Consider the following 20,524-nt stretch of genomic DNA (forward strand, 5'->3'; position numbering starts at 1 on the left):
TGATTTTGGAAGTGATTAGGTCTATTTTGGCTATGCAATTAAATATAGCAAAAGGCCTGGTGAATTACACAAACTCTAAATTGTGGGAAAAGTAGGCTACAATCTCAACTGTCAACTGACAAATGTAAAAATGCTAAAACTGTGTATAGCTTGTTGTTGCAGGCTACAACCTCATTTCGTGTTCCTATATCGTTGATCGTTGATAGCCTACTAGTATTCTAATGTCTTATGGGAAGCAGGCTATTGACATATCCTGCATCTCATCTGTCCTGGAATTGTTGGAATGAATAGGCCTAAAACTTGATCCAAAAAAGTTTTAAACTGACTAGGTGATTGATTTCTATATGGGAAGAGTTTCTGTTGTTAAAGGAATGTGTAATTCATTATACCTTCTAGGTTTTATGTATTACTGAGAAGGCCAGTAGGCTTTGCCTTCACAGACGTGTCAAATTGCCAATTTCCACAGGAATACACGCATGCGCGCCCGTAGTTCAAGCGCTCCACCGAAAGCGACGAGCGTGTTTAACCACAAAATACGCATGGGAAGACGAGACTGAGCTATGATACAATCAAAATCGCGTGAAGTGCCGCAGACGGCATGTTCATTAAAATGAGAAAAAACTTTACTCTCAAGTATCAGTTATAGGCTTTATTTAGCCTGTAGTCCTATGGATCCGAAGGCATTTGAAGAACTTTCAGCACTTTTAACGACCTGACTTTTAAAGACTGATTTTCGGAAAGGTAGGAAAACCTTGGTTTAGTTATGGTTTGGATACACCGCAGCTTGTTTTGTGTCAGTTTTGGATTATTATTATTCAATATGACATATCTCTCCCAAGTTGTTTTGGTGTAGCCTAACCTTGCATGGATTCCGATCAAGGAAGTTGGAGACGGAACAGGAGGTTAGGTCAGGTAGCCTAGCCTACCTCACCTCATGCCAGCCGGGCTGACATCAGAATAGACTATAAATGCAAATGTAGGCTACTCACCTATAGCCGAAGGACATGATTTTTCAAGGGAGTAATTTATGGCGAAAGAAAAATCACCTCAGCACTGTCTTTTCCCTTGTGATAAATGGACAGACCAGTTAAATAAACCAGCCCGTTTACGCCTAACTAAATTTTTGACGTTGCTAGAAAAGATACAGCATAGGCTGTATTCAAAGTTTTATCCAACAAGCTACCATCATGAGTGTGAATATTCAATGAATTAGTGTAATATGTATGCTGTTATCCACTAGTTTCAAAACGTTTTATTTTAAAAAGTATCGAGACGTGCTGATTATGTCTTGTGAACATGTAACTGACTATATGATATTTACTTATTTACTCATATTCTTGTCCCAAACTGATTAGTTCTTGTGATTTGGGATGTAAATAAACTATGCAATTCATGCATGTAGGTTAGAGGATGTGTAACAGCAGGCTGTTTCATTAAAAGGATGCCTTAATAGGATAGCCTATAGGCATCATATGTTGTGAAAATATTTTCCTACCTACTCACAGCATATCTCTAAACAGTTGATTTATTTTATGATTTAACCATGCTGTTGAAACCACACAACTACTTTTGTCTTTAAGCTTGTTGCTGTGTAATCAGCAATGCAGAAAATAGCTCGGTCTTGAAGCGCATACTTAAACCTTTCCGTCTACCAAGCCTGGACTTGCCAAGTTCGTGTGGAAACCCAAGTGGTTCCACATCTGCCCAACCCCTGCCTCCTTCAGTGATCTGGGTCGTCCAATAGCCTTTGCAGCCTACTGTTCTGTACGCAAGCCACTCCTCTGTTTTACTAGTAACTACAGGCTGCATACTGTGATTTTCCTAATTAAGTCTAGAGTCTAAGCTTATAATGTCTGGTGCTACATAGCTTGACAAAATTGTTGTTCAGTAGGCCTACCAAAAAATATACCCTTCCCTTGAAATTCAAGTTCTATTACAAAAGTGGAGCGAACTAGTGGCTATAGAGCAGTGGCGTCCTCTTGAAGACCCAACTCTTCCAACAGGCTTTTTCCATTAGAAACCTGCTGGTAACTGACTGTATGGTTAGTTTCTGAAAGCAGTACAGTACCGTTTTTTTTTTTTGTCACTAGGATTGGTTCTTGCTTTCAGTAGTTGTTCTAGAATAATTCTTTTCTGTTCCTAATACAGTCCTAGCTGGTGTGAGAAGATGTATTGTAAGGCCATAGTTCACATCAATCCTGGACCTTGCTCATCAGTCACCATATATGCTTGGTCCGCCATGTTACATAATCTTCACTTTTTAAGATCTAAATTCTGTCCAGTCTCCCCTGTTCGACATTGTCTCTCTATATCCTTGCTCTTTAAGGATAGAGGCAACAGTTTATCAAATAAACTCCGCCAAACTATCCCAAGATCCCCAAAGCACCTTTTTTTAAATTCCAGGCATTCATGTAATTGTGAAAGGAACAGCTTGCCATTTCTATGTAGCCTATAGCCTACAAGGCAGGTTGGGCACAGACTGGCTGTTTGAACACCATAATGACATTCGTTGAATATGGTCATTATAGTTGCCTTTTGCTTTTAGTGTGCTGCAAGGTTTTTCGAGAGTCAAACTACCCGTAACAAGTTGTAAAGTATAATTAAGCACCATAAGGGAAGTTTTGAGGTGGGCTACTGTTGTAAAGGCCTTCCTGAAACAATGGGACCCTGGAGGCTGGGTTGCCAGTAGGCTGGAAAGCCCGGCAGAATGTGTGGGCTGCAGTTGCCATAGCAGCCATCTGCTGCTGCAGAACAATCCATGGCAGCCCACACATGATCTTCTGCCACCCAACTTAAAGATAATAAGAGGTAATGGTCAATATGCAAATTTTGATACTTCACAATCATGCATTTCTTTCATATCAAATTCTTGACAGAGACAGAGGGAAACGTCAATGCTATTGGATTTGTTTGCAGCTGCATTTGTTTCTAAATTTATCTGAAAGTCAAACGTCAAAACGTCAGTTTACAAAAACAGAGCACATACAATATTAAAACAGTGTTTGTATGCACATGGAAGCATGACTTTTGACTGCTGTGGGTTTGGATTCGGATTCCATGCCAACACCCCCAAAGCCCAGAGGGGAAAGAGGTGGGTGTGCAGGCCTACCATTTAATCTGACGCTTATTTTAACGATTCTGTTAGAAGAAGGATTTTCTGCAGGATTGATGCTAAAAGAAAGGAATGAAATAGTTTTCATTGAAATAGTCAAGTTTAGTTTGGTTTTGTGTCAACCATGGCATTCTATTTTTGACTCACTAAGCCCATGTTGTCATGCTGTTGGGAAACAGAGGATGTGCGTTTGTTGTGGCTACCCCAGAATTGCTGAATGAGTGGATGGTGGAAAAACAGGCTCAACAGTGGACTGTGGAGTATTACTCACACAATGACAAATACTGTAACACTCACATGGTCCGAGACGGGAAAAGAAAGAGAAGTAGTGGGGAAGTTTCCCAACGCCAGGAAAAGCAATCGGAAGCAAGAGATACATTCTGTTGGATGAGTGAGCCTTAAAAATAACTAACTGAATGGGAGGAGACATTTATGACTCAGAGAAAATACAACAGCTGAAGAAATTCTTTGAAAGAATTTGGTCATATCCACCAAACCTATCGGATCATTTTTTTGTTCGTTTTGAAACTGGCCTACGGTAAATGTTTGTCATCGATGAGGCATAACTAGGGCAGCTAGGGTGTAAGTGACAGCATCCGTCACACAGTGCCCACAGGGAACCAGATTCGATTCTGAACCATTGATAATGTCCCATCCCATCCCACCCCATCTCTCTCTCTTTCTCTCTCTCTCTCACTCTCTCTCTCTCTCGGTCACATTTGCCTCCTGTCACTCTCAACTGTCCTGTCTACAAAAGCCCAAATGTTAGTTTGTTACCATGTTATCGTGGGACTGAAGTGAGTGAGTATGTGTTCGCCCCAGATGCAGACGGACCCCGTGTACGACTTCCCCGACGCCCAGCCGGTGGGGGAGAGGCGGGCGTGTCCCCAGAGGGGCTCCCTGAAGAGCATCAGCGTGCTGGACCGTCTGCTGCTCACACACCCCGTGTGGCTACAGCTGTCCATCAACTCTGCCACTGCCCTTCACGTCCTGCAGCGGGAGCCTCCCGGGGTGAGCTTTACGTTACAATATTGTTATTAATACATCATCATAGCATTGTACTGCCTTGCACTGTATTTATATTTAATCTTAATCCTCAGTCTATACTGATACTGCACTATTCCCACCCTCTCTTCAATTGTATATTGCATCCTGTGTCTTGCCTGTGCCTGTTGGGTTGTCCACAACCATGGTATACCTTGACAGGGACAACAAGGCCACCCATAGCATCTATTTATGTACATACTGTATTTATTCCTTTATTCATAAACTTACTGCCCTTATTCCTTTTTCTACTGTTTTTCTATGTTATTGTTGAGTGTTGTACTTGAGTGCAAAGATTAACCGGAGTCAAATTCCTCAAATTCCAAGCTGATTCTGATTTATGGGCTTTACTCAATATTCTCTCCACTGTTCAAACATAATACTTAGATATGTTGTTCCATGAAAATATATGTTTGAATAGGAAGTAGCATTAGCATGGATAGAAATAATGACCTTTAAACAGAGACCATGTTGATGTAAAACAGTGTTGCAGTCTTCAATGGTGTCAATAGTGACGCTTTTCCTTTGTATTCAGGGAATAAAATAGTTGTACCATTGTTGAAAAATGTACATAAATGAAACGTTGTCTTAATGACGCTTACAGACATTCCTGGTGCGCAAGTCCAGCACATCTCAGAAGAAGGTGCTCTGTGTGCGTCTGGCCGATGACAGCGTGCCTTCCTTTGTGAAGCAGTTTGTGATTCGCGAGGAGGACTCCAGTGAGTTTTTTTTTTTTTTTTGGAAAACCAAATTACCTCTCTATCAAACAGTGGAGACGCAATAGAAAGATGTTTATTGTTTTGTCATTCATACTCATTTTTTGAGATGCTGATGTTTACATGCCAGGGCTCATGCCTCCTGTTTGCCTCTGTCCCTCAGCTTTCTCCCTGGAGAGCTCAGCCATACGCTTCCCAGATCTCTGCCGTCTCATCGCCTTCTACTGCGTCAGCCGGTAGGATGGTGCTCTTTGTTTGTGTAGCCATAGGCACTATAGGTGCTTTTTATACTGTACATAGAGCCTGTGGAAAAGATGGTTAGTATGGGGTCATGTCCAGGGTTTGAGATAATAACTTCTGTGTAATAACATTGCACCTACTATACATTGCATTGTATTATTCCACCCATTTTACTCAAACCCTTTTTATCTGACTACTATGAGGATTTTCCCAGAGAGATCCCAAATTCTTTCCAGGTTTGTAACTGTGAAACATTTCTGTTTGTTTTAGGGATGTCCTACCATTTACTCTTGAACTGCCAGAGGCCATAGCCAGAGCCTCATCACACAAGCAACTTGAGTCAATCTCTCACATGGGTGTAGGTACGTACTGTATGAAGGCAACTGCTACTTCACCAACTGTTTATAATGATATGTCAAATGTAAAAACTTGTATCATATTTGACCTAATACCATCAGAAGGTGTGTGTTGACCAGTTGTAATATAAAGGTAAACTTGTTCAGAGCTGTTACATGGTTATTGGCAATGCGCAAAAAGATTTTTTGTTATTTGCTCAACAAATGACTACTGACAATTAAGTCTGATTCAGATTTAGATTCGTGTGAAGTGTGTAAGCATACGATTTCCTGTTCAGTGTGTAACCACATGTGGAAACGTTAGACGTGATCAGTGCAAGCCAGACATGTTTGTAGCTCATTATTCCTCGTTACTCATAGAGTTCTGGAGCTCGCAGCTGAACTTCCGGGGGCCTCGTAACGGCCCTCAGCCCGCCGCAGATGTTCCACCCCCGCCGCTCCCGGCTCTCCGGCCCGAGGACTGCATCACGCCCATAGAGAACCCCACCCTGTTCGAGGAGTTCTGCCCCATCCGCACGCGGAGCCCCCGCGAGCTGGACATCGGCACGGGCCAGGGGGCCCTGTGCTTCATCAACCCGCTCTTCCTGCAGGACGAGCCGTCGCGCAGCGCCCTGCACCGCCGCAACCGCTTCAAGCGCAGCATCAAGGTGCGCGTGTCCACCGAGAACACCAGCATGCTGTCGCCCCCGGTCGCCCCTCCGCCGCCGCCGCCGCTGCTGGCCAAAAAGAAAGGCAAAGGCGTGCGGCAGAAGGCCACCGCGGTCGTGGACGAGGCCAAGGACGAGGCCAAGGACAGACCAAAGGAGAGCGCGGCAGCACCAGAGGAGGTCTCAGACTACCGGGCGCCCACCTTGCCGCTACCCAAGAAGACGAGAGCTCTGGTGCCACCCACTCTCTCGCCAACAGCAGAGGAGGACGACTATCAAATGCCAAAAGCTTTGCTAGAGGTTCGACAGCTGATATATAATTCTATACATACAGTATATATACAGTATACTGTATGTATACACACTATTTTTTATATATATATATATATATATATATATATATATATATATATATATACTCTTTAATCAGATGATACTAGAAGTTAGTACTAGAAGTTACTAGAAGCTGTTCTCCAAAAGGATATACCGGTACATTCTTTTCACGTTACTAGTTCAAAATAGTGCTCAAGCATCAGACTTTTGAATATGAATATGAATGTGAGCTTGAATGTGAATATTGTCTGCAACCGTCAGAATGGGTATGTTGTCCTCCCACCTGATGAGTTCTGGTGCCCATCTGCACGCATGATTAACAGAGCTGTAATTAGCACCTGTCGTGTCCCAATTTACAATGGACTAGCAGTGCAGGATTTTTTTCAGTTTCAGTTTCAGGGCTCTTATGAAGCATGGAACGTGATTTATGTTCTCAGTTAGATGGTGACAGCGAATGTTCAAAGGGTTGTGCTGAAATGGCGACGGAGAAATCAGAGAAATATCACCAATCACAAACTAACTGTCTTATGAATGTGGTATTTGACATGCATGAGGTATTACATGTGCTTGATATTTGTATATGGTCTAACTTAGAACTGTGGTCAGAGAAGGGAGGAGGAGGAAGAAGAGGAGGAGGAGGGTGAGGAAGAGGAGGAGGAGGAGGAAGAGTTAAGTGAAGACGCGGGGCTGGTGCTGGAGCAGAGGCGTGCTCCGTCCCTCAGCGAGCTGGAGAGCAGCAGCTCCCTCAGCAGCCTGGACGAGGCCGAGGAGGCCGAGCGGCCGCCCATGTCCAGGGGCACCAGCGCGCCGGCCGCCCCGCTCCCCAGCCCTCCTCCGCAGCCGCCCCAGCCCGTGTCCGCCCTGCGCAAGATGAGCGCCGCCTTCGTCTCCTTCTTCATGCCGGAGAAGCGCGTGGCCCGCATGGTGGAGGAGCTGTCGCGCGACCGCCGCCTGGCCTTCGGCGGCCTCGTGCAGGACTTCCTGCGCCAGCAGCGCGAGAGCCTCAAGCTGCGGAAGGCCACCTCGGCCGTGGAGATGCTGCAGGGCATCCGCCATTTCCTCTCCCAGGCCAAGGCGTTCCTCCAGGACTGCGGGGAACTGGAGCCCCCCATTGAGACCTTGCTGCCAGAGGATGAAAAAGGTACTGTTGACTGAAATGGAGACTAATGTGGTGAGGGAATTGTTTCCCTTGAGTTACTGTAAATGCGTGTGTGTGCCAGTGCCTGCTCATTCAGTAGGCAGCAGTGGATGTAGTAGTTGGCAACAGAAGTACGGTTTCCACTTTCACATGCACAAAAACACATTTGCAGAACTGAAACTGTGTGGAATGACTGGACTAGTTGAAGTAACAGTAGCGTGGTAGCGTGGTCAGCTGTTTGTTGACTCTGCACACAAGTCAAATTGCGATGTGGTTGCGTCATTATTTTCTCGTGGCCTGCCCTTCACCCACAGATCAGGCTCTGGAGAAGGCCATGTTCCGCTCCGTCTTGAAGCCCCTGAAGGGACAGATCGACGGGGCCCTCTGCGCCCTTCACGACAGAGACGGCTCCACCCAGCGCCTGGCCGAGAGCCTCAAAAAGGCGCGGAAGAGCTCGCCCCTGGAGCTCTTCGGGGTGCAGGTCAACGTGCCAGATGCCCAGGGCGTAGAGAAGGTACGGCAGAAGCTCATCACCCTACAGCGCGCCTACTCTCCCATTGACAAGGTGCTCCTGCTGCTACAAGTGTGCAAACTCATCTACAAGGCCATGAACAAAGACAAACGTGAGTGTTCTCAAAAACATGAGCTCTGATGGAGTTATTAATACTCGTACAACTGTTTTAATTTATGACAATGATTTCGTAGCCCTAAATGTTTATGTAAATGTGTTGTGTATGTAATGCTGCTTTAGGGAAGGAGTTTGGTGCAGATGACTTCCTGCCAGCTCTCTCCTATGTGATTGTACAGTGTAACCTACCAGAGCTTCTGATAGAGGTAGAGTACATGATGGAACTGCTGGACACCCCGTGGCTCACTGGAGAAGGTATGAAACATCTTTCCTTTTCACTGCTTTTGCCTATACGTGTTACTCTGTGAAGAAACTTCATCAGAGCACCACCCCCAACACACACACACACACTCATTCAAGAGACGTGTGTAATGTTTTGCCGCTCTATAAGTACATAAGTGTATTTGAATTTCCCCTTGGGGATCAATAAAGTATCTATCTACAGTATCTATCTACCTATCTATCTATTTGTGTAATGTTTTGGTGCTCTGTAAGTGAAATTAAATTGAAATTTAAATTTAAATTCACTGAATGCCTTTTTGTCTTTAAGGTGGGTACTACCTGACCAGCGTTTATGCCAGCTTGTGCCTCATCCAGAGCGAGCCGACGACTCCTCCTGCCAGTGGGCTGACTCGAGAGGCCCGCGAGTCGCTCAAACAGTGGAGTCACCGGCGCAGCAACGACTCCAAGAGAGGGAACACTCTGCAACAGGTTAGACTTCACATCGAGTGGGCTGCACAACATTGAGTGATTGCACTCGTGGGTTTTTTTTTTTTTTTTGCTAGAGAAGAGGTGCGTTTTGTTGGACAGCTACCATAGTTACACGATAAGAGAGACGATCGCACTCGCTCTCCATGGTTACCATGGCAGGGGCTCAAGGACAGGAGGCACATCCAGAGACACCCATCTGTGTTTTTTTCTGTGTTGCAGAGGTTTGTGAAAGTACTCTTCCAGAATGAGGAGAGTAGCTTGGTGAAGACCCTCCAGTGGAAGAAAGGGGTAAACGTGGAGGCCTTGGCCCAACTCTGTGCTGCCAAGTTTGGCATCAGTGAGCCAGAGGACTACAGTCTCTTCTGGAGAAAAGATGGGGAGGCTGAGCCACTCTCCCCCGACTCTAAAATTGATGACTTCTTGGCCTTGAGTGGCAATAGGTCTCCCCTTATTTACCAGCTCCAGAACCCTGATGCCAAGTCACGCAAACTGACCAGAGGGGGCGCTGTGGACCTTGTGGAGTCGGTGTAATTCTGGCAAAAGACACACCCAAGTTTGATCCAGTGATGGTGAATTCAGTCATACGTGTCAGTCTAGGTGGTACGTGTTTGGTAGCTGTGTTCCATGCACTTATATATTTGATTGCTCTTATTTGCATTGATTTAGATGAGGGGGCGTCCATGTACATTTTGGATAAACTGCATAAACTGTTTTAAATGATGATTAGTGGTGGAAAACCACTGTAAATAATAGTCAGAAAATGTCAAATATAACAATGTAATGATATATCTAAATGAATGTCATAACAATACAATGATAATGTATATTTAAAATCCATCTTCTGGCATGACTGTATTATATGTATAAATGGAAACATGAGCCATATTTATTTTATACCTTCCTCCTCTCATGGGACCAGACATGACAGCATCTGGGGAAAACCGGTTTAATTTCCAGAGGGCTGCAGTCAAAATCAGCCCAAACAAGTTGCTGGATTTCCTTTAAAAACCCAGCCGTGACCCAATGGAAGCAAAACAGGGCTTTCTTGCATTTGAATAACTGCAGCCACTTTTGAGTTTTGAGTTTACTTCATAAGATGTTGGTTCAGACATTTTAAGCTCTGGCAACCACAAACCTCTCCCTTGGCTGTCCTTAGGTGGAGGATATAAATGTACTGTAAATCACTTTAATGCATCCAAAGCATTTCACAGTCGTACTACTATGATGATGCCAACACCTTGTAAATTGTGAGGATGTGGATGACCTTGTTTTTAAGAATGTGCAGGTACACATGGACCATGAAACAAGCACTTCCCTATGGTGGAGCTGACAGCAGTCTTCACCAGTTTCATGAAATCATTCCACTATAATTTTAAGGACTATGATCATTCTGAAGATGTATGCCTGGAGATAACATTTGTTTCATGGACATGTTAATGTTGTCTCAAGTTTTAAGTTAGTCTAGTTGTAGCCAGTGACCTGGATTTGAAATTTTACTGATTGTTGAACCCTGGGAAAATGTCTGGACCGATCATTTTGGCTGTTTGCCATCCTCGAGGAAAAGTAAGCCAGATTTTTATCTTCAGTAACCGTCAAATATTTCTGGAACTTGCAGAGACTCACAGAAACACTTGTCAATTGGCAGACATTAAGCTCATGAGATTTTTCCTGGAGACGGTCTCCTTCTTGCTTTGTTGTTGGAATAACTTGAGATCTTATTTTTGCAGAGCTCTCACCAGTGTTGGCAAGTTGTTGTGTTGCTGTTTTTCTGTGAAATAAATATTCAGCTCTACATGGCCATGCCAATAACGTTATGTCATATGCATAAAGTTTCACACCCTAAGTTTTGCAATTTGTCTCCCGTTTTAGTTTATTTCAAGATGTACAGACATGTTTGAGAAAGATGCCCTACTGTAAGTGGGGGGTTTGGCAGAGAAAAAAACATCCAGGACACAGGTCTTTTCCTAAAGGTTACCACCATTTTACTTCTGAAAGCCAATCTGTCAAATTCCACCGCAAAGATCAAAATGGCCCCTCTCATTATCACACATTTCCCTCCAGGCCTCTCTTGTTTGAGCTACACAGAGGTCATTATGCACGGTTATTCATACAGTCTCAAACATATACGGCACTCACTGTTACCAAATTCCCATTATTTACAGACGATTATTATGATTGCTTTGTTGTAAAAATTAGAAATCGAGGGTCACACTAAGGTTTCAGCACTGCTAAACTTCAGTAGAACCTCCACTGCTAACCATTGGTTCCCTTGGTGTACATTACAGTAAATTTAACATCAACAGTTCATCAACTCACTTTGCATCCGACAAATAAGAACAATCAATCAAATGAAACACTGGAGGAGGAGCAACAGGATTGGCCGAGGAGTCACGCCTAGTTGGCTCCGGTCAGCTGCGCCTTCCTCAGCACCAGCACGACACGTCCTGAGAGCTCAGCTCCAGCAGGTGGCGCTCTAGCTCTTCTGCATCCTCCTGGAAGCGGTCAGTGTTTGACTGAACCAGTCCCCCCGCTGTGCTTTCATACTCCACCAACTCCACACTCTCCCCTGCAAGAACATTATTATTAGTAGTAGAAGTAGGAGTAGCAATATTAATATTTAATTTATTTAATTAATATGATACTTCATCATTTTACACATCCTTTGCATTAAGTGTATTGCCCAATTCCTCATTGTTTTGACTATTGACTTTGAAGGATAGAAGAAGGATAAAAGTGGTACTTCTGTGTCATTGCCAAATTAACTGCAACTTATTCAGCACTAAAGATAAGTGGTTATGTGGCTAGTCTGGTGGATTTTTAAGTACCTTTCTTGTCCCTTGCTCTGTAACTAAGCACTTGCATCCCATATTCTGGAGTTTGATCTCAAGAAGACAACGTTTTGTTGACCACACTAACCTTTGACCGCGGTGTTGGCCTGGACAAACAGCTTCCGAGCCACCTTTCGGAGCAGGACTGTCTCTCGGAGGCGAAGGAAGTCGAGAGGGCCATCAGAGTTCACCTCAGAATAGCCATCGTACAGAGCACGCCCACCTTCCACATCCGCAATGGTCTTGTAAACCTGCCGGTCAGTAGAGATCATAAGATGAGTTTGGGTAACTACTACCAGAGCCGCTCTGTATGGCTCTGACTACAACTATCCAAACATTTTTTGTTCTAACACACCCCATTAACATACCTGTAGCTTGCACAGGAATTTCTGGATGGCTTTTTTGCCCACAGTTTTGATCTTGGAACGGTCCAGTGAGATGACCATGTCCGGTCGTCCGTCAGCACCGGTGGTGTCCTTCAGAGTCACCAGCCCCTCTCCAGCCTCCAGAAGCACTCGCAGGATGACAAAGCGACCGCGCATGTGGGCCTGACACAGAGAGGACAACATAAGAGGTGACGGAATTCCTAGTTGAATCTTCTGGACAGAGCCATCACGTAGACGTCAGCAGAGACCAATGAAGTAAATAAAAAAAATAAAAAAAACTTTTTCCTGTTGGGCTAACGCTCAATAGGATTCAATAGAATGGCTAGCTAGAACTGGTCTCCTATTTAGCATGGGGTCTGCCGTAATGTCTACGATCTCCGAACGTTCGCCTGCCCCCTTGATATTATCCCACTGCTTAATGTCAATTAAGTGGACAATCTGCTTTGTGTCGTGGCCGCATTGCCACCTTGAACATGCATTAACTTCTGATACCTGAACGCCAGGTCATCCATTATGCCTTACAGGTTACATACAGTAACAGTAATAGTCCATAGTGCGCACAAGTCCTCACCTGTCTCCAGGTTTTGGTCTCTGGGGTGTAGAACTCGAGTCCGAGGAGGCCGGCACGCACCATGTTCAGCCAGTTGATGTACATCACATCCTCAGCATCCTCACCCTCATGCCCAAAGATGCTGCAGAAAAGCACAACTGAAGAATGTGAGCAGGGATTTTTTTACGAAAAGCTGCTGTACCAATAGCTGCTGTACCAAGTCTTAATGTGTGAGAGAAAAAAACAATATTGAAAGCTGAGCAACTTCACACTGTGATAGTTAGAACACAAAAAGATGTAATGGGGAGGAAAGAGCCTCCGGTAATCTGGGATTAAAAATAATGGACACATTTTGTCTCTTAACAAATGCATGTTTGTTTGACAATCATTTTTAACAGAGGTCCAATCTGGTGAAATCTGAAGAAACTCTTACAGCTCTCACAGAAGTCTAAACACATTGCTCTCCAGCACCTCCATAACTCCCCAACTAATAGACGCGGCTTATACATTGATTTTGCTAAATTTCTTCAGCTATGAGGTTAATACACTGGGGGCCATTAATATGGTATTTTAATATGGCTTTGTTTCTTTTAACTTGCATAAAACACTGTCCTGCGGCTTATACACAATAATGAGGCTAATACATAGGAAATGACTGTAGCTGATCTGCACTCCTGCTCACCTGAGCACGTCTTTGCTGAGACACATGTAGATGCCCACACACTCGGCCCTGCACTCCTCGTAGCTGGAGGCGATGGTGGAGAACTTGCCGTCCCATGTCTCTCCCTCCTGGTACCAGCTCGTCACCTACATGACCACGAGATTACATTAGGTCAGAAATAACATTAACAACACACAGGCTAAAAACAGATGAAACCAGTCAATGTAGTTCAGTTACAGATGGACTGTGTGTGTGTGTGTGTGTGTGTGTGTGTGTGTGTGTGTGTGTGTGTGTGTGTGTGTGTGTGTGTGTGTGTGTGTGTGTGTGTGTGTGTGTGTGTGTGTGTGTGTGAACTGTGTGCTGTAATACGTTATGCACTCAAGGGGTAAAAAACCATCAACCACAACAAAATAACTCACCAACTTTTCAGTCAGTGGGTTGCAAATGCTGTCCTTATCGAAGTTGAAGTTTCCCTTTGAATCCTAAAGCCAAACAAATAACAGAAATAATTTGATTACTAATAACATTACATAGACGCCACCCAATAGCACAACATACCATCTGGAGACAGGAGCAGTCTGCAATTCTAATCCAATACACTTTTGTTTCACACAGGCTTGTTTCATTGGCTACTCATTCAGCGAGCCTGCTCAAAGAACACTCTGCTGCCCGAACATTACATTCCACTGTATGTACTATCACAACATCTACTGAGGTTAAGAGCAGATAAGAATGACAAATCATTTAATGGTGTGACTGTGAGCCACTCCAAAATCCATAACAACATTTTGTGAAATCTGCTCCTCACATCTGTTTAGCTGTCCATGCAGGGTTTCTCAATCAACACTTGAGGAGGAGCACAGAAGGGGGTGATTGTTTGGCTGTTCAGCTCAAATAAAGATAACTGCTGGCTGTAAATCGCACTTTTAAGCCAAAGCAGATGTCGCGCTCTCACCTGAACAAAGAGCTTTCCACTGCCGTGACCCAGGAGTTCATGAAGCCCCACCTGCACCTCAAAGGCAGGCCCCACCAGTTTGAGGTACAAATCCTGCGAGAAGATAAAAGATTGCACACAGCAGATCTCTTAGCCATCTGTATCTGATAAATCCATTCAGCGCTGCGGCGAGTATCTTATCGCCATCAGGAGAAGTGCAGAAATATACCTTGATGTCCTCCTCGAGGAAGGTGAGGTCCTCTTTACGAGTGACGCTGCCCACAGCTAACACGTTTCCCAGAGACACGTTTTTAAAGCCCTCTGTCTGTCTGATGTCATCATCTGGCAGGAGGAGCAGACATTAATCACTATGTAGCCAAAGCACGAAAAAAACCACAAGTGCAGAAAATGGAAACGGGTTGCATGTCACCCGGCTGCAGCAGGAGTTAAGATCAACTCACAGTTGGGGATGTTGATGCCCGATGGAATGCCGCTGCCGGCGAACGTCAGCACATCCAGGGAAGTGAAGTCGGGCCGCAGGAAGTGGTCCTTCTCGAAGGCCGCTGGCCACGGCAGGTCTGGGAGCAGCACCTCGGCCTTGCTCACCAGCTGGGCAAAGCGAGCGCTCATCGCCTTGTTCACCACGGCAACAAACCCTGCCCGGCCACACAAGGAACATCCAATTGAAACACTTACGTCGAGTCTCCCACACCGACTGAGAGGAGTATTGATGAGTTTAAAATGGAAGACCCAAAGTATATTTCAGTGCTTTACCTTCAAACTCCCCTCTGGATCCAAAGGGATCTCTGTAGCTCTCGATAAAACCGATGTAACTAAACATAGAATGAACAACCGTTAGCCCGACCCAACTCATAGACTTCGTCAATATCTATTGACATTGAGACATTAAAGCGCAGCACACACCAGTGCCGAGAGGAGTGCGGTCACTTTCCATGTACGTCAGTGCTGACGTCTTAACTGGCAAACACCGGAAAAACAATGGAATTTATGGAGCGTCGCCGACAAAATAGAACTGATTCGTAATATACACAACGGCAGCATCAAAGTGCGACGCTGGTGTGCAGAGTTTTATTGTTACAATGGAATTGAAGATTGAAAGTGGAGTGCACCACACTCATGTTGGCGTCGGTGTGTGTTGGCCTTAAGCCGATTAGACTTTCATTTTATGGTAGAGTGCAACATTCTAGCATTTAACGGTAGAGTCCACAATTCAAAAATTGACCTAGAAAAAGACTGAAAATGAAATTCAGGATCTACATGTAGGCAAACATGTTATTGTAAGGTAGTGTCACCTCTCCACAATAGGACCCTTGTCCTTAATCCAGAAGCGGGAACCTTCTTTGTGTGCATCCACTGATCCAAAATTGAAGCTTTTAGCATACTCCTCCAGCATGCGAACCTCATTCTCATTGGATGCATAGGTCTACAAGAGAAACATACACATTCAATTCACAGTGGAAAAACAGTAGCAACTGAAGTAGATCACACATGGTCATGCAGTACAAGTATAGAATTATATTTTCAGTAGGCAGTGTATTAAACACAGTAAGCGATAAATGACTGGATTAATCATTAACTGGATTTCAGTGCCATAAGAATCTCATAAAACAAGATCAGGAAAAGGATATGGTATTCAAGCTTCAGGGAAAATTTGATATGGGGCCTTGACTTGATGCCATTGACGCAAAGTAAAATAATACTACATGTGTTAGACATGGAGTGTAATAATATCCACTGTGTTTCTTCATCCATACACACATCTGGCACTCATTCCAAACACATCGATTTGTATAAAAGTAAACAGATGAACATGGATATATAATATATATGATATATAATACCTCCATTACAATCCCTAAACATAAATTAATAATTTATGATATCCCATCACAAATCACAGAAACATTATATTCTTAACCCTACTACCTCAGCAACAGATTGGGTTTGGACAGTGTCTGTATTCTAATTCCACACTTCTTGTTAAAAACTTTATAACATACCCCTCAGAAGAGGCTATCAGGTGACAATGTAGCTTGGCTTTCTACCAATGTCAAAATGGACTTTGCACAGGGATGGAAAATTCAGATAAAAGTGCACAGAGGTTTTGCAGACTTACCTTGGCTTTTTCCAAATTTTGGCTGACTTTTTCCATAAGGGGAGCATAGTCACCTCTATGAACATTAAACACAGCGTTTTCGAAGTCAAAACGGCCACAGCGGGTCTGGCCTTCTCCATCAGAAGCGCAATCTACAGCAGAGGGAAACAGGAGACCCAAACTTGACCAACTGCCTTCCTTAACTGGGCTAACTCATATAATTTTCTTTATTATAGAGATTGAGAACGTGACGTAAAACGCAACGCATTTTGGGAATAGGTGGCCCAAAATTAAGTTGTTTTACTGACGTGCGGGAACAACGAAGTGCAGTTGTCGAAATGCCGTTTACCTGCTGTGTTATAAAATTCAATAGAGTAACATGAAGCTTATCTTTTATCGTTTTCCAGCGTGGATAAATAATAGTACACGCCATGTTTCAGACGTGACAAAAAGGCAAGAAATGGCATGGATAGCAGCAGCAAGGAAGCGCAAGATTATGTTCTGTTTTTTGCACAATTTTTCCCCGCTTAGTTTTTCATTATTATCATGCCAGATCATAGACCCAGAACACTAGTTTACATGGGCTGGCATCAGGCGGGCCAAACGCACCCATAATTCTTTGTGTTTTGATGACGTTGGTCACATGTCTTAGCGATCTCTATAGAGTCTTTATTGTCCTATAACAGGGGTGTCCAAACTTTTTGGCTCAAGGGCCACATTGGGTCTTGGAAATTGACCGGCGGGCCATAACCCCCCCCCCCCCCCATTGGACATGTACACAATGCAGTATACATCACGTATATAACTACTTCAATGATAATAATGACACAACGTTATTTTGTTGTAGAAAATAAATTCTTTAAGAAATACGGTTAATATGAGGCTGTTTAATTCATTTATAAATGGTGCACTGTCACTTTAAGACTCTTGCCGGCTCCACTCAGTGGCTGCTGTGCCTAATCACCGTTGCTCAGTAGTGAAACTACTGTTGTCTTCACGTTTTTCTTTTAAACGTTTCTTATAAGAAGGAGATAACAGTTATCAACAATGACAAGCCAGCTGGCGCGCTCTCTCCCTTTCGTGCGCGCTAAAACGCGTTCCCAATTAGCCAACGTTATGAGTAACGTTATGACTTATGAGTATGTAACAACGCAAATTAGATTTGCTGCAATAGAGATTTCAAAGAGTATCATCTCTATGTAACATGCTGTTTTGATATTGACATTGTAAACGTTCTCTAAGAAGAGTGTAAAGGAGTTTGCAGTAATGTTAACCACAACGTCGTTGCTGGAAAGAAATAGCGAACAGCCAATGAAGTGTGGCGGGCCATATCTATAATAAACTAATACATGCTCCGCGGGCCGCACTAAAGTGCGTCGCGGGCCGCAGTTGGCCCGCGGGCCGTAGTTTGGACACCCCTGTCCTATAAGGACATCCCTTTTCACATATATCATTACATTCCAAAAAGACAGCAATAATAAATGCTAATGATAAAAGATGATGTTTTTTGTAGGCTAAGATGGCACAAATAACACATAGCAGCACTCACCCATCTTCACTGCGGAGGCCAGTCTAACCTCATAGGCCTGCTTCCCTGCCTCTGGCTCCCTCTTGAACAGTCTGGTGTTGTAGGCACTCAGATTCTACACAGAAAAACACACGGTGACACGTTTCCTTCACAGATCATGCCTAGGTTTCATTGTTACACATCTTCACTTAATGTAATTTGCACAGGTAAGTATGGAAGATGTTTTGCATAACAATAAGATAAGTATGACAGAGCCAACTAGTGGTTTTAATGTAATGTTAAAGTCAAATGTGAGATCATGTCAGTCTGTATGTGAATGTTTTTAATACAAGATTGTTGGAAGGAGAATTGTGGCCAGGACATTATACAGTAGGAGGCTCAGGTAAGAACAGAAACAGAATTAGAAGCAATTTCTTGGACAAATAGGTAGAAAGGATGTACCTGAGAATCCATGAATTTCTGGGCCAACTTGGCATCCTCTAAACAGCAGTTTCCTGAGAAGTATGTGGTGATCCCCTGGGGATATGACAAAGGTCATTTAGATATGCACAAACAATATACAGCTGCATATTGCCATACAAATATCGCTATGTCTGCCACGAACTGGTGGTATCTATAACGGCAAACATTTTATTATGTCTTAGAGTTTGACAGTGTAAATGCTTGTGCAACTGAATCTTTTAAGATCCACTGACTCACATCCTGCCCTAGTCCAAGCTGCTTCTGTCGGTCCTCCAGTGAGAAGAGGAGTTTGGAGCAGCTGTTCCACAAGGATTCCATCTCTGCAGCGTTTTCCTTGAAGGCCTTACTCTGCCACACCAAAGCCTTCAGCTTCTCCTGTGCAATTCAATTAAAATGTGTTACGTTATTAGGCATGCACTTTTCTGCATGTATCTACATCAACAAGATCACCAATCAAATGTGGAACAGCTTGTCTTCCAATCATGAAAAATGCAATGTTTCCTACAATTTTAAGATTATCTGGAACAAAATTGTCCTGTTCTACACATTATAATAGGAAGACCTGCTTACCTTTGGCAAGTTGGGGATAAATTTGGTGTCTCCAAATGATTTGTAGTTACCCATGTTGGCATAGAATCCTGCTGCATACACGAGCACAGCCTGGTTGCAAAGAAATAAGTAACAACATTGAACTGTGTTGCAAACAAACTGTTTCTGCATAACAACATGACATAATATGTACTAAAATATCAGTCCAGCTCCAGGTGCCCCCCCTGGCCTGCACCTTCCCCTGATTGAATGACTGAACTCAACAGCAGCACTGTTGAGTTCAATGTGCACTTGGGGGATGGAGACGCAGAGGGTACCCAGAGCAGGGGCTGTCCTGGAGCCAAACCAAGAAGCCCTGGGAACGTTATGTGAGGATGCGCGATGACAGATGTACCAACCTTGTATTCCTCTGGACTTAGTCCAGCTTCGCTGGCCACCTTCTCCAGCTCCGCTAGGGTCTGCTTGCGGAAAAGCTTCTGCAAAAGCACATAAATTGTAGGTGACTCAGGGGAAGTCTGCAGCAAAACCACAAGACCACCATACCACGCCGCCCGAGAGATGTAGTGGGCATACAGCTTCTCCTTTGCAGATAACAGTCCAAAAGCCTCCTTGCAGTCCAGCTTGGAGATGCTAATGCTGTTTGGAAGGTAGTACTGAGAGTCCACCATCTTTAGGCAGTGTATTTGCTTTCGCTGAATGGAATAGGTAACCTGCAAGAAGAATGGAGTTGGACTTATACTCAAATCATAAAAAACGAAATAGACTTGCAAGCAAGTGATATCTTGACATAAGCAATGTTAAACATGACAGGGAAAGGGCTGACTGACACAAAGATCAAACAATAGTCTACATACTTTATCAGCCTAACTGGATGCCGGAAGTTTTTGTTTTTTTTACCTTAGCCATCAGGCAAATAGATTAGCAAGCTAGTTCAAACCTTGATTAAAAATATGCTGTGTTAGCTACTCAATTATATTGTTATCAGGTACCGTCTAAGTCTAGATGAATCGACAACAGGCTTACTTAACTGATGAACTAACGTTACATTATTTTTGTAGTATGGCTTTGAACTTCACCAGTTCACAGATGCATGGTTTCACTTCCAGTTAGCTATTAGCCGGCTAGCACACTTAGCTACACTGTCAAGCTAAGTATGTTAGTAACCTCAGATATTATTGTTCTGCTAGCAAACGAACTATACCTGAGAGTACAGTCCCAGTGGTGTTCTACTAAACCTCTTTCGCAACAGACAGCTCAGTCTCTTGATGAACATTTGAAATACACTTTAGCTACCTTGTGGTCTCTGCCGGCTTCTTTCGATTTGCAGTCTCACGCTTCAGACACTTCCTCTGTTCATTCAAAGCCAAGTCCCACCTCCTGACCAATTGTGTACAGGCAAAATAACTGACCTATATCTCGACCAATTATAATAGGCAGCATATCCAAAGCTGAACTGATATTTTCCCCTTTCTTAATAATGTTTATTTTGAGCGTCACCCAAATTATGTATGAAATCAATTACTAAATGCTCTATAAGCCTACTAGCTACTACTGAACTTAATTGAAAAACAAAATAATCACATAT

At 43.7% G+C, this 20,524-nt stretch overlaps 2 protein-coding genes across 3 annotated transcripts; one reads left to right on the forward strand and one right to left on the reverse strand.

Annotated features, from left to right (window-relative positions):
• The first annotated feature begins 511 nt into the window (after window positions 1–511).
• On the forward strand, window positions 512–10,717 carry rin1a (Ras and Rab interactor 1a). The gene is made up of 11 exons (XM_062536687.1): window positions 512–741; window positions 3,935–4,123; window positions 4,761–4,875; window positions 5,036–5,108; window positions 5,383–5,474; window positions 5,829–6,415; window positions 7,043–7,589; window positions 7,901–8,209; window positions 8,338–8,469; window positions 8,765–8,925; window positions 9,145–10,717. The coding sequence occupies exons 2-11, from the start codon at window positions 3,935–3,937 to the stop codon at window positions 9,454–9,456; spliced, it is 2,517 nt and encodes an 838-aa protein (XP_062392671.1). The 5' UTR covers window positions 512–741; the 3' UTR covers window positions 9,457–10,717.
• A 167-nt stretch (window positions 10,718–10,884) lies between these two features.
• Window positions 10,885–20,341, reverse strand: dpp3 (dipeptidyl-peptidase 3). Of its 2 annotated transcripts, none has more exons than XM_062536690.1 (18): window positions 20,233–20,341; window positions 19,338–19,649; window positions 18,961–19,050; window positions 18,628–18,765; window positions 18,370–18,444; window positions 17,950–18,043; window positions 16,422–16,552; window positions 15,598–15,728; window positions 15,059–15,117; window positions 14,746–14,940; window positions 14,514–14,626; window positions 14,306–14,398; window positions 13,770–13,832; window positions 13,372–13,496; window positions 12,711–12,831; window positions 12,122–12,301; window positions 11,842–12,004; window positions 10,885–11,491 (listed from the first exon to the last, which is right to left on the reverse strand). In XM_062536690.1, exons 2-18 carry the CDS (start codon window positions 19,605–19,607, stop codon window positions 11,349–11,351), a joined length of 2,184 nt encoding a protein of 727 aa, XP_062392674.1. In that variant the 5' UTR covers window positions 19,608–19,649; window positions 20,233–20,341; the 3' UTR covers window positions 10,885–11,348. The 2 variants fall into 2 exon arrangements, with proteins under 2 accessions (XP_062392674.1, XP_062392672.1); XM_062536688.1 differs by having other exon boundaries at window positions 20,141–20,279.
• Window positions 20,342–20,524: the final 183 nt, after the last annotated feature.

The sequence above is a fragment of the Sardina pilchardus genome, chromosome 5 (genome assembly GCF_963854185.1).
Source record: "Sardina pilchardus chromosome 5, fSarPil1.1, whole genome shotgun sequence".
NCBI classification, from domain to species: Eukaryota; Metazoa; Chordata; class Actinopteri; order Clupeiformes; family Clupeidae; genus Sardina; species Sardina pilchardus.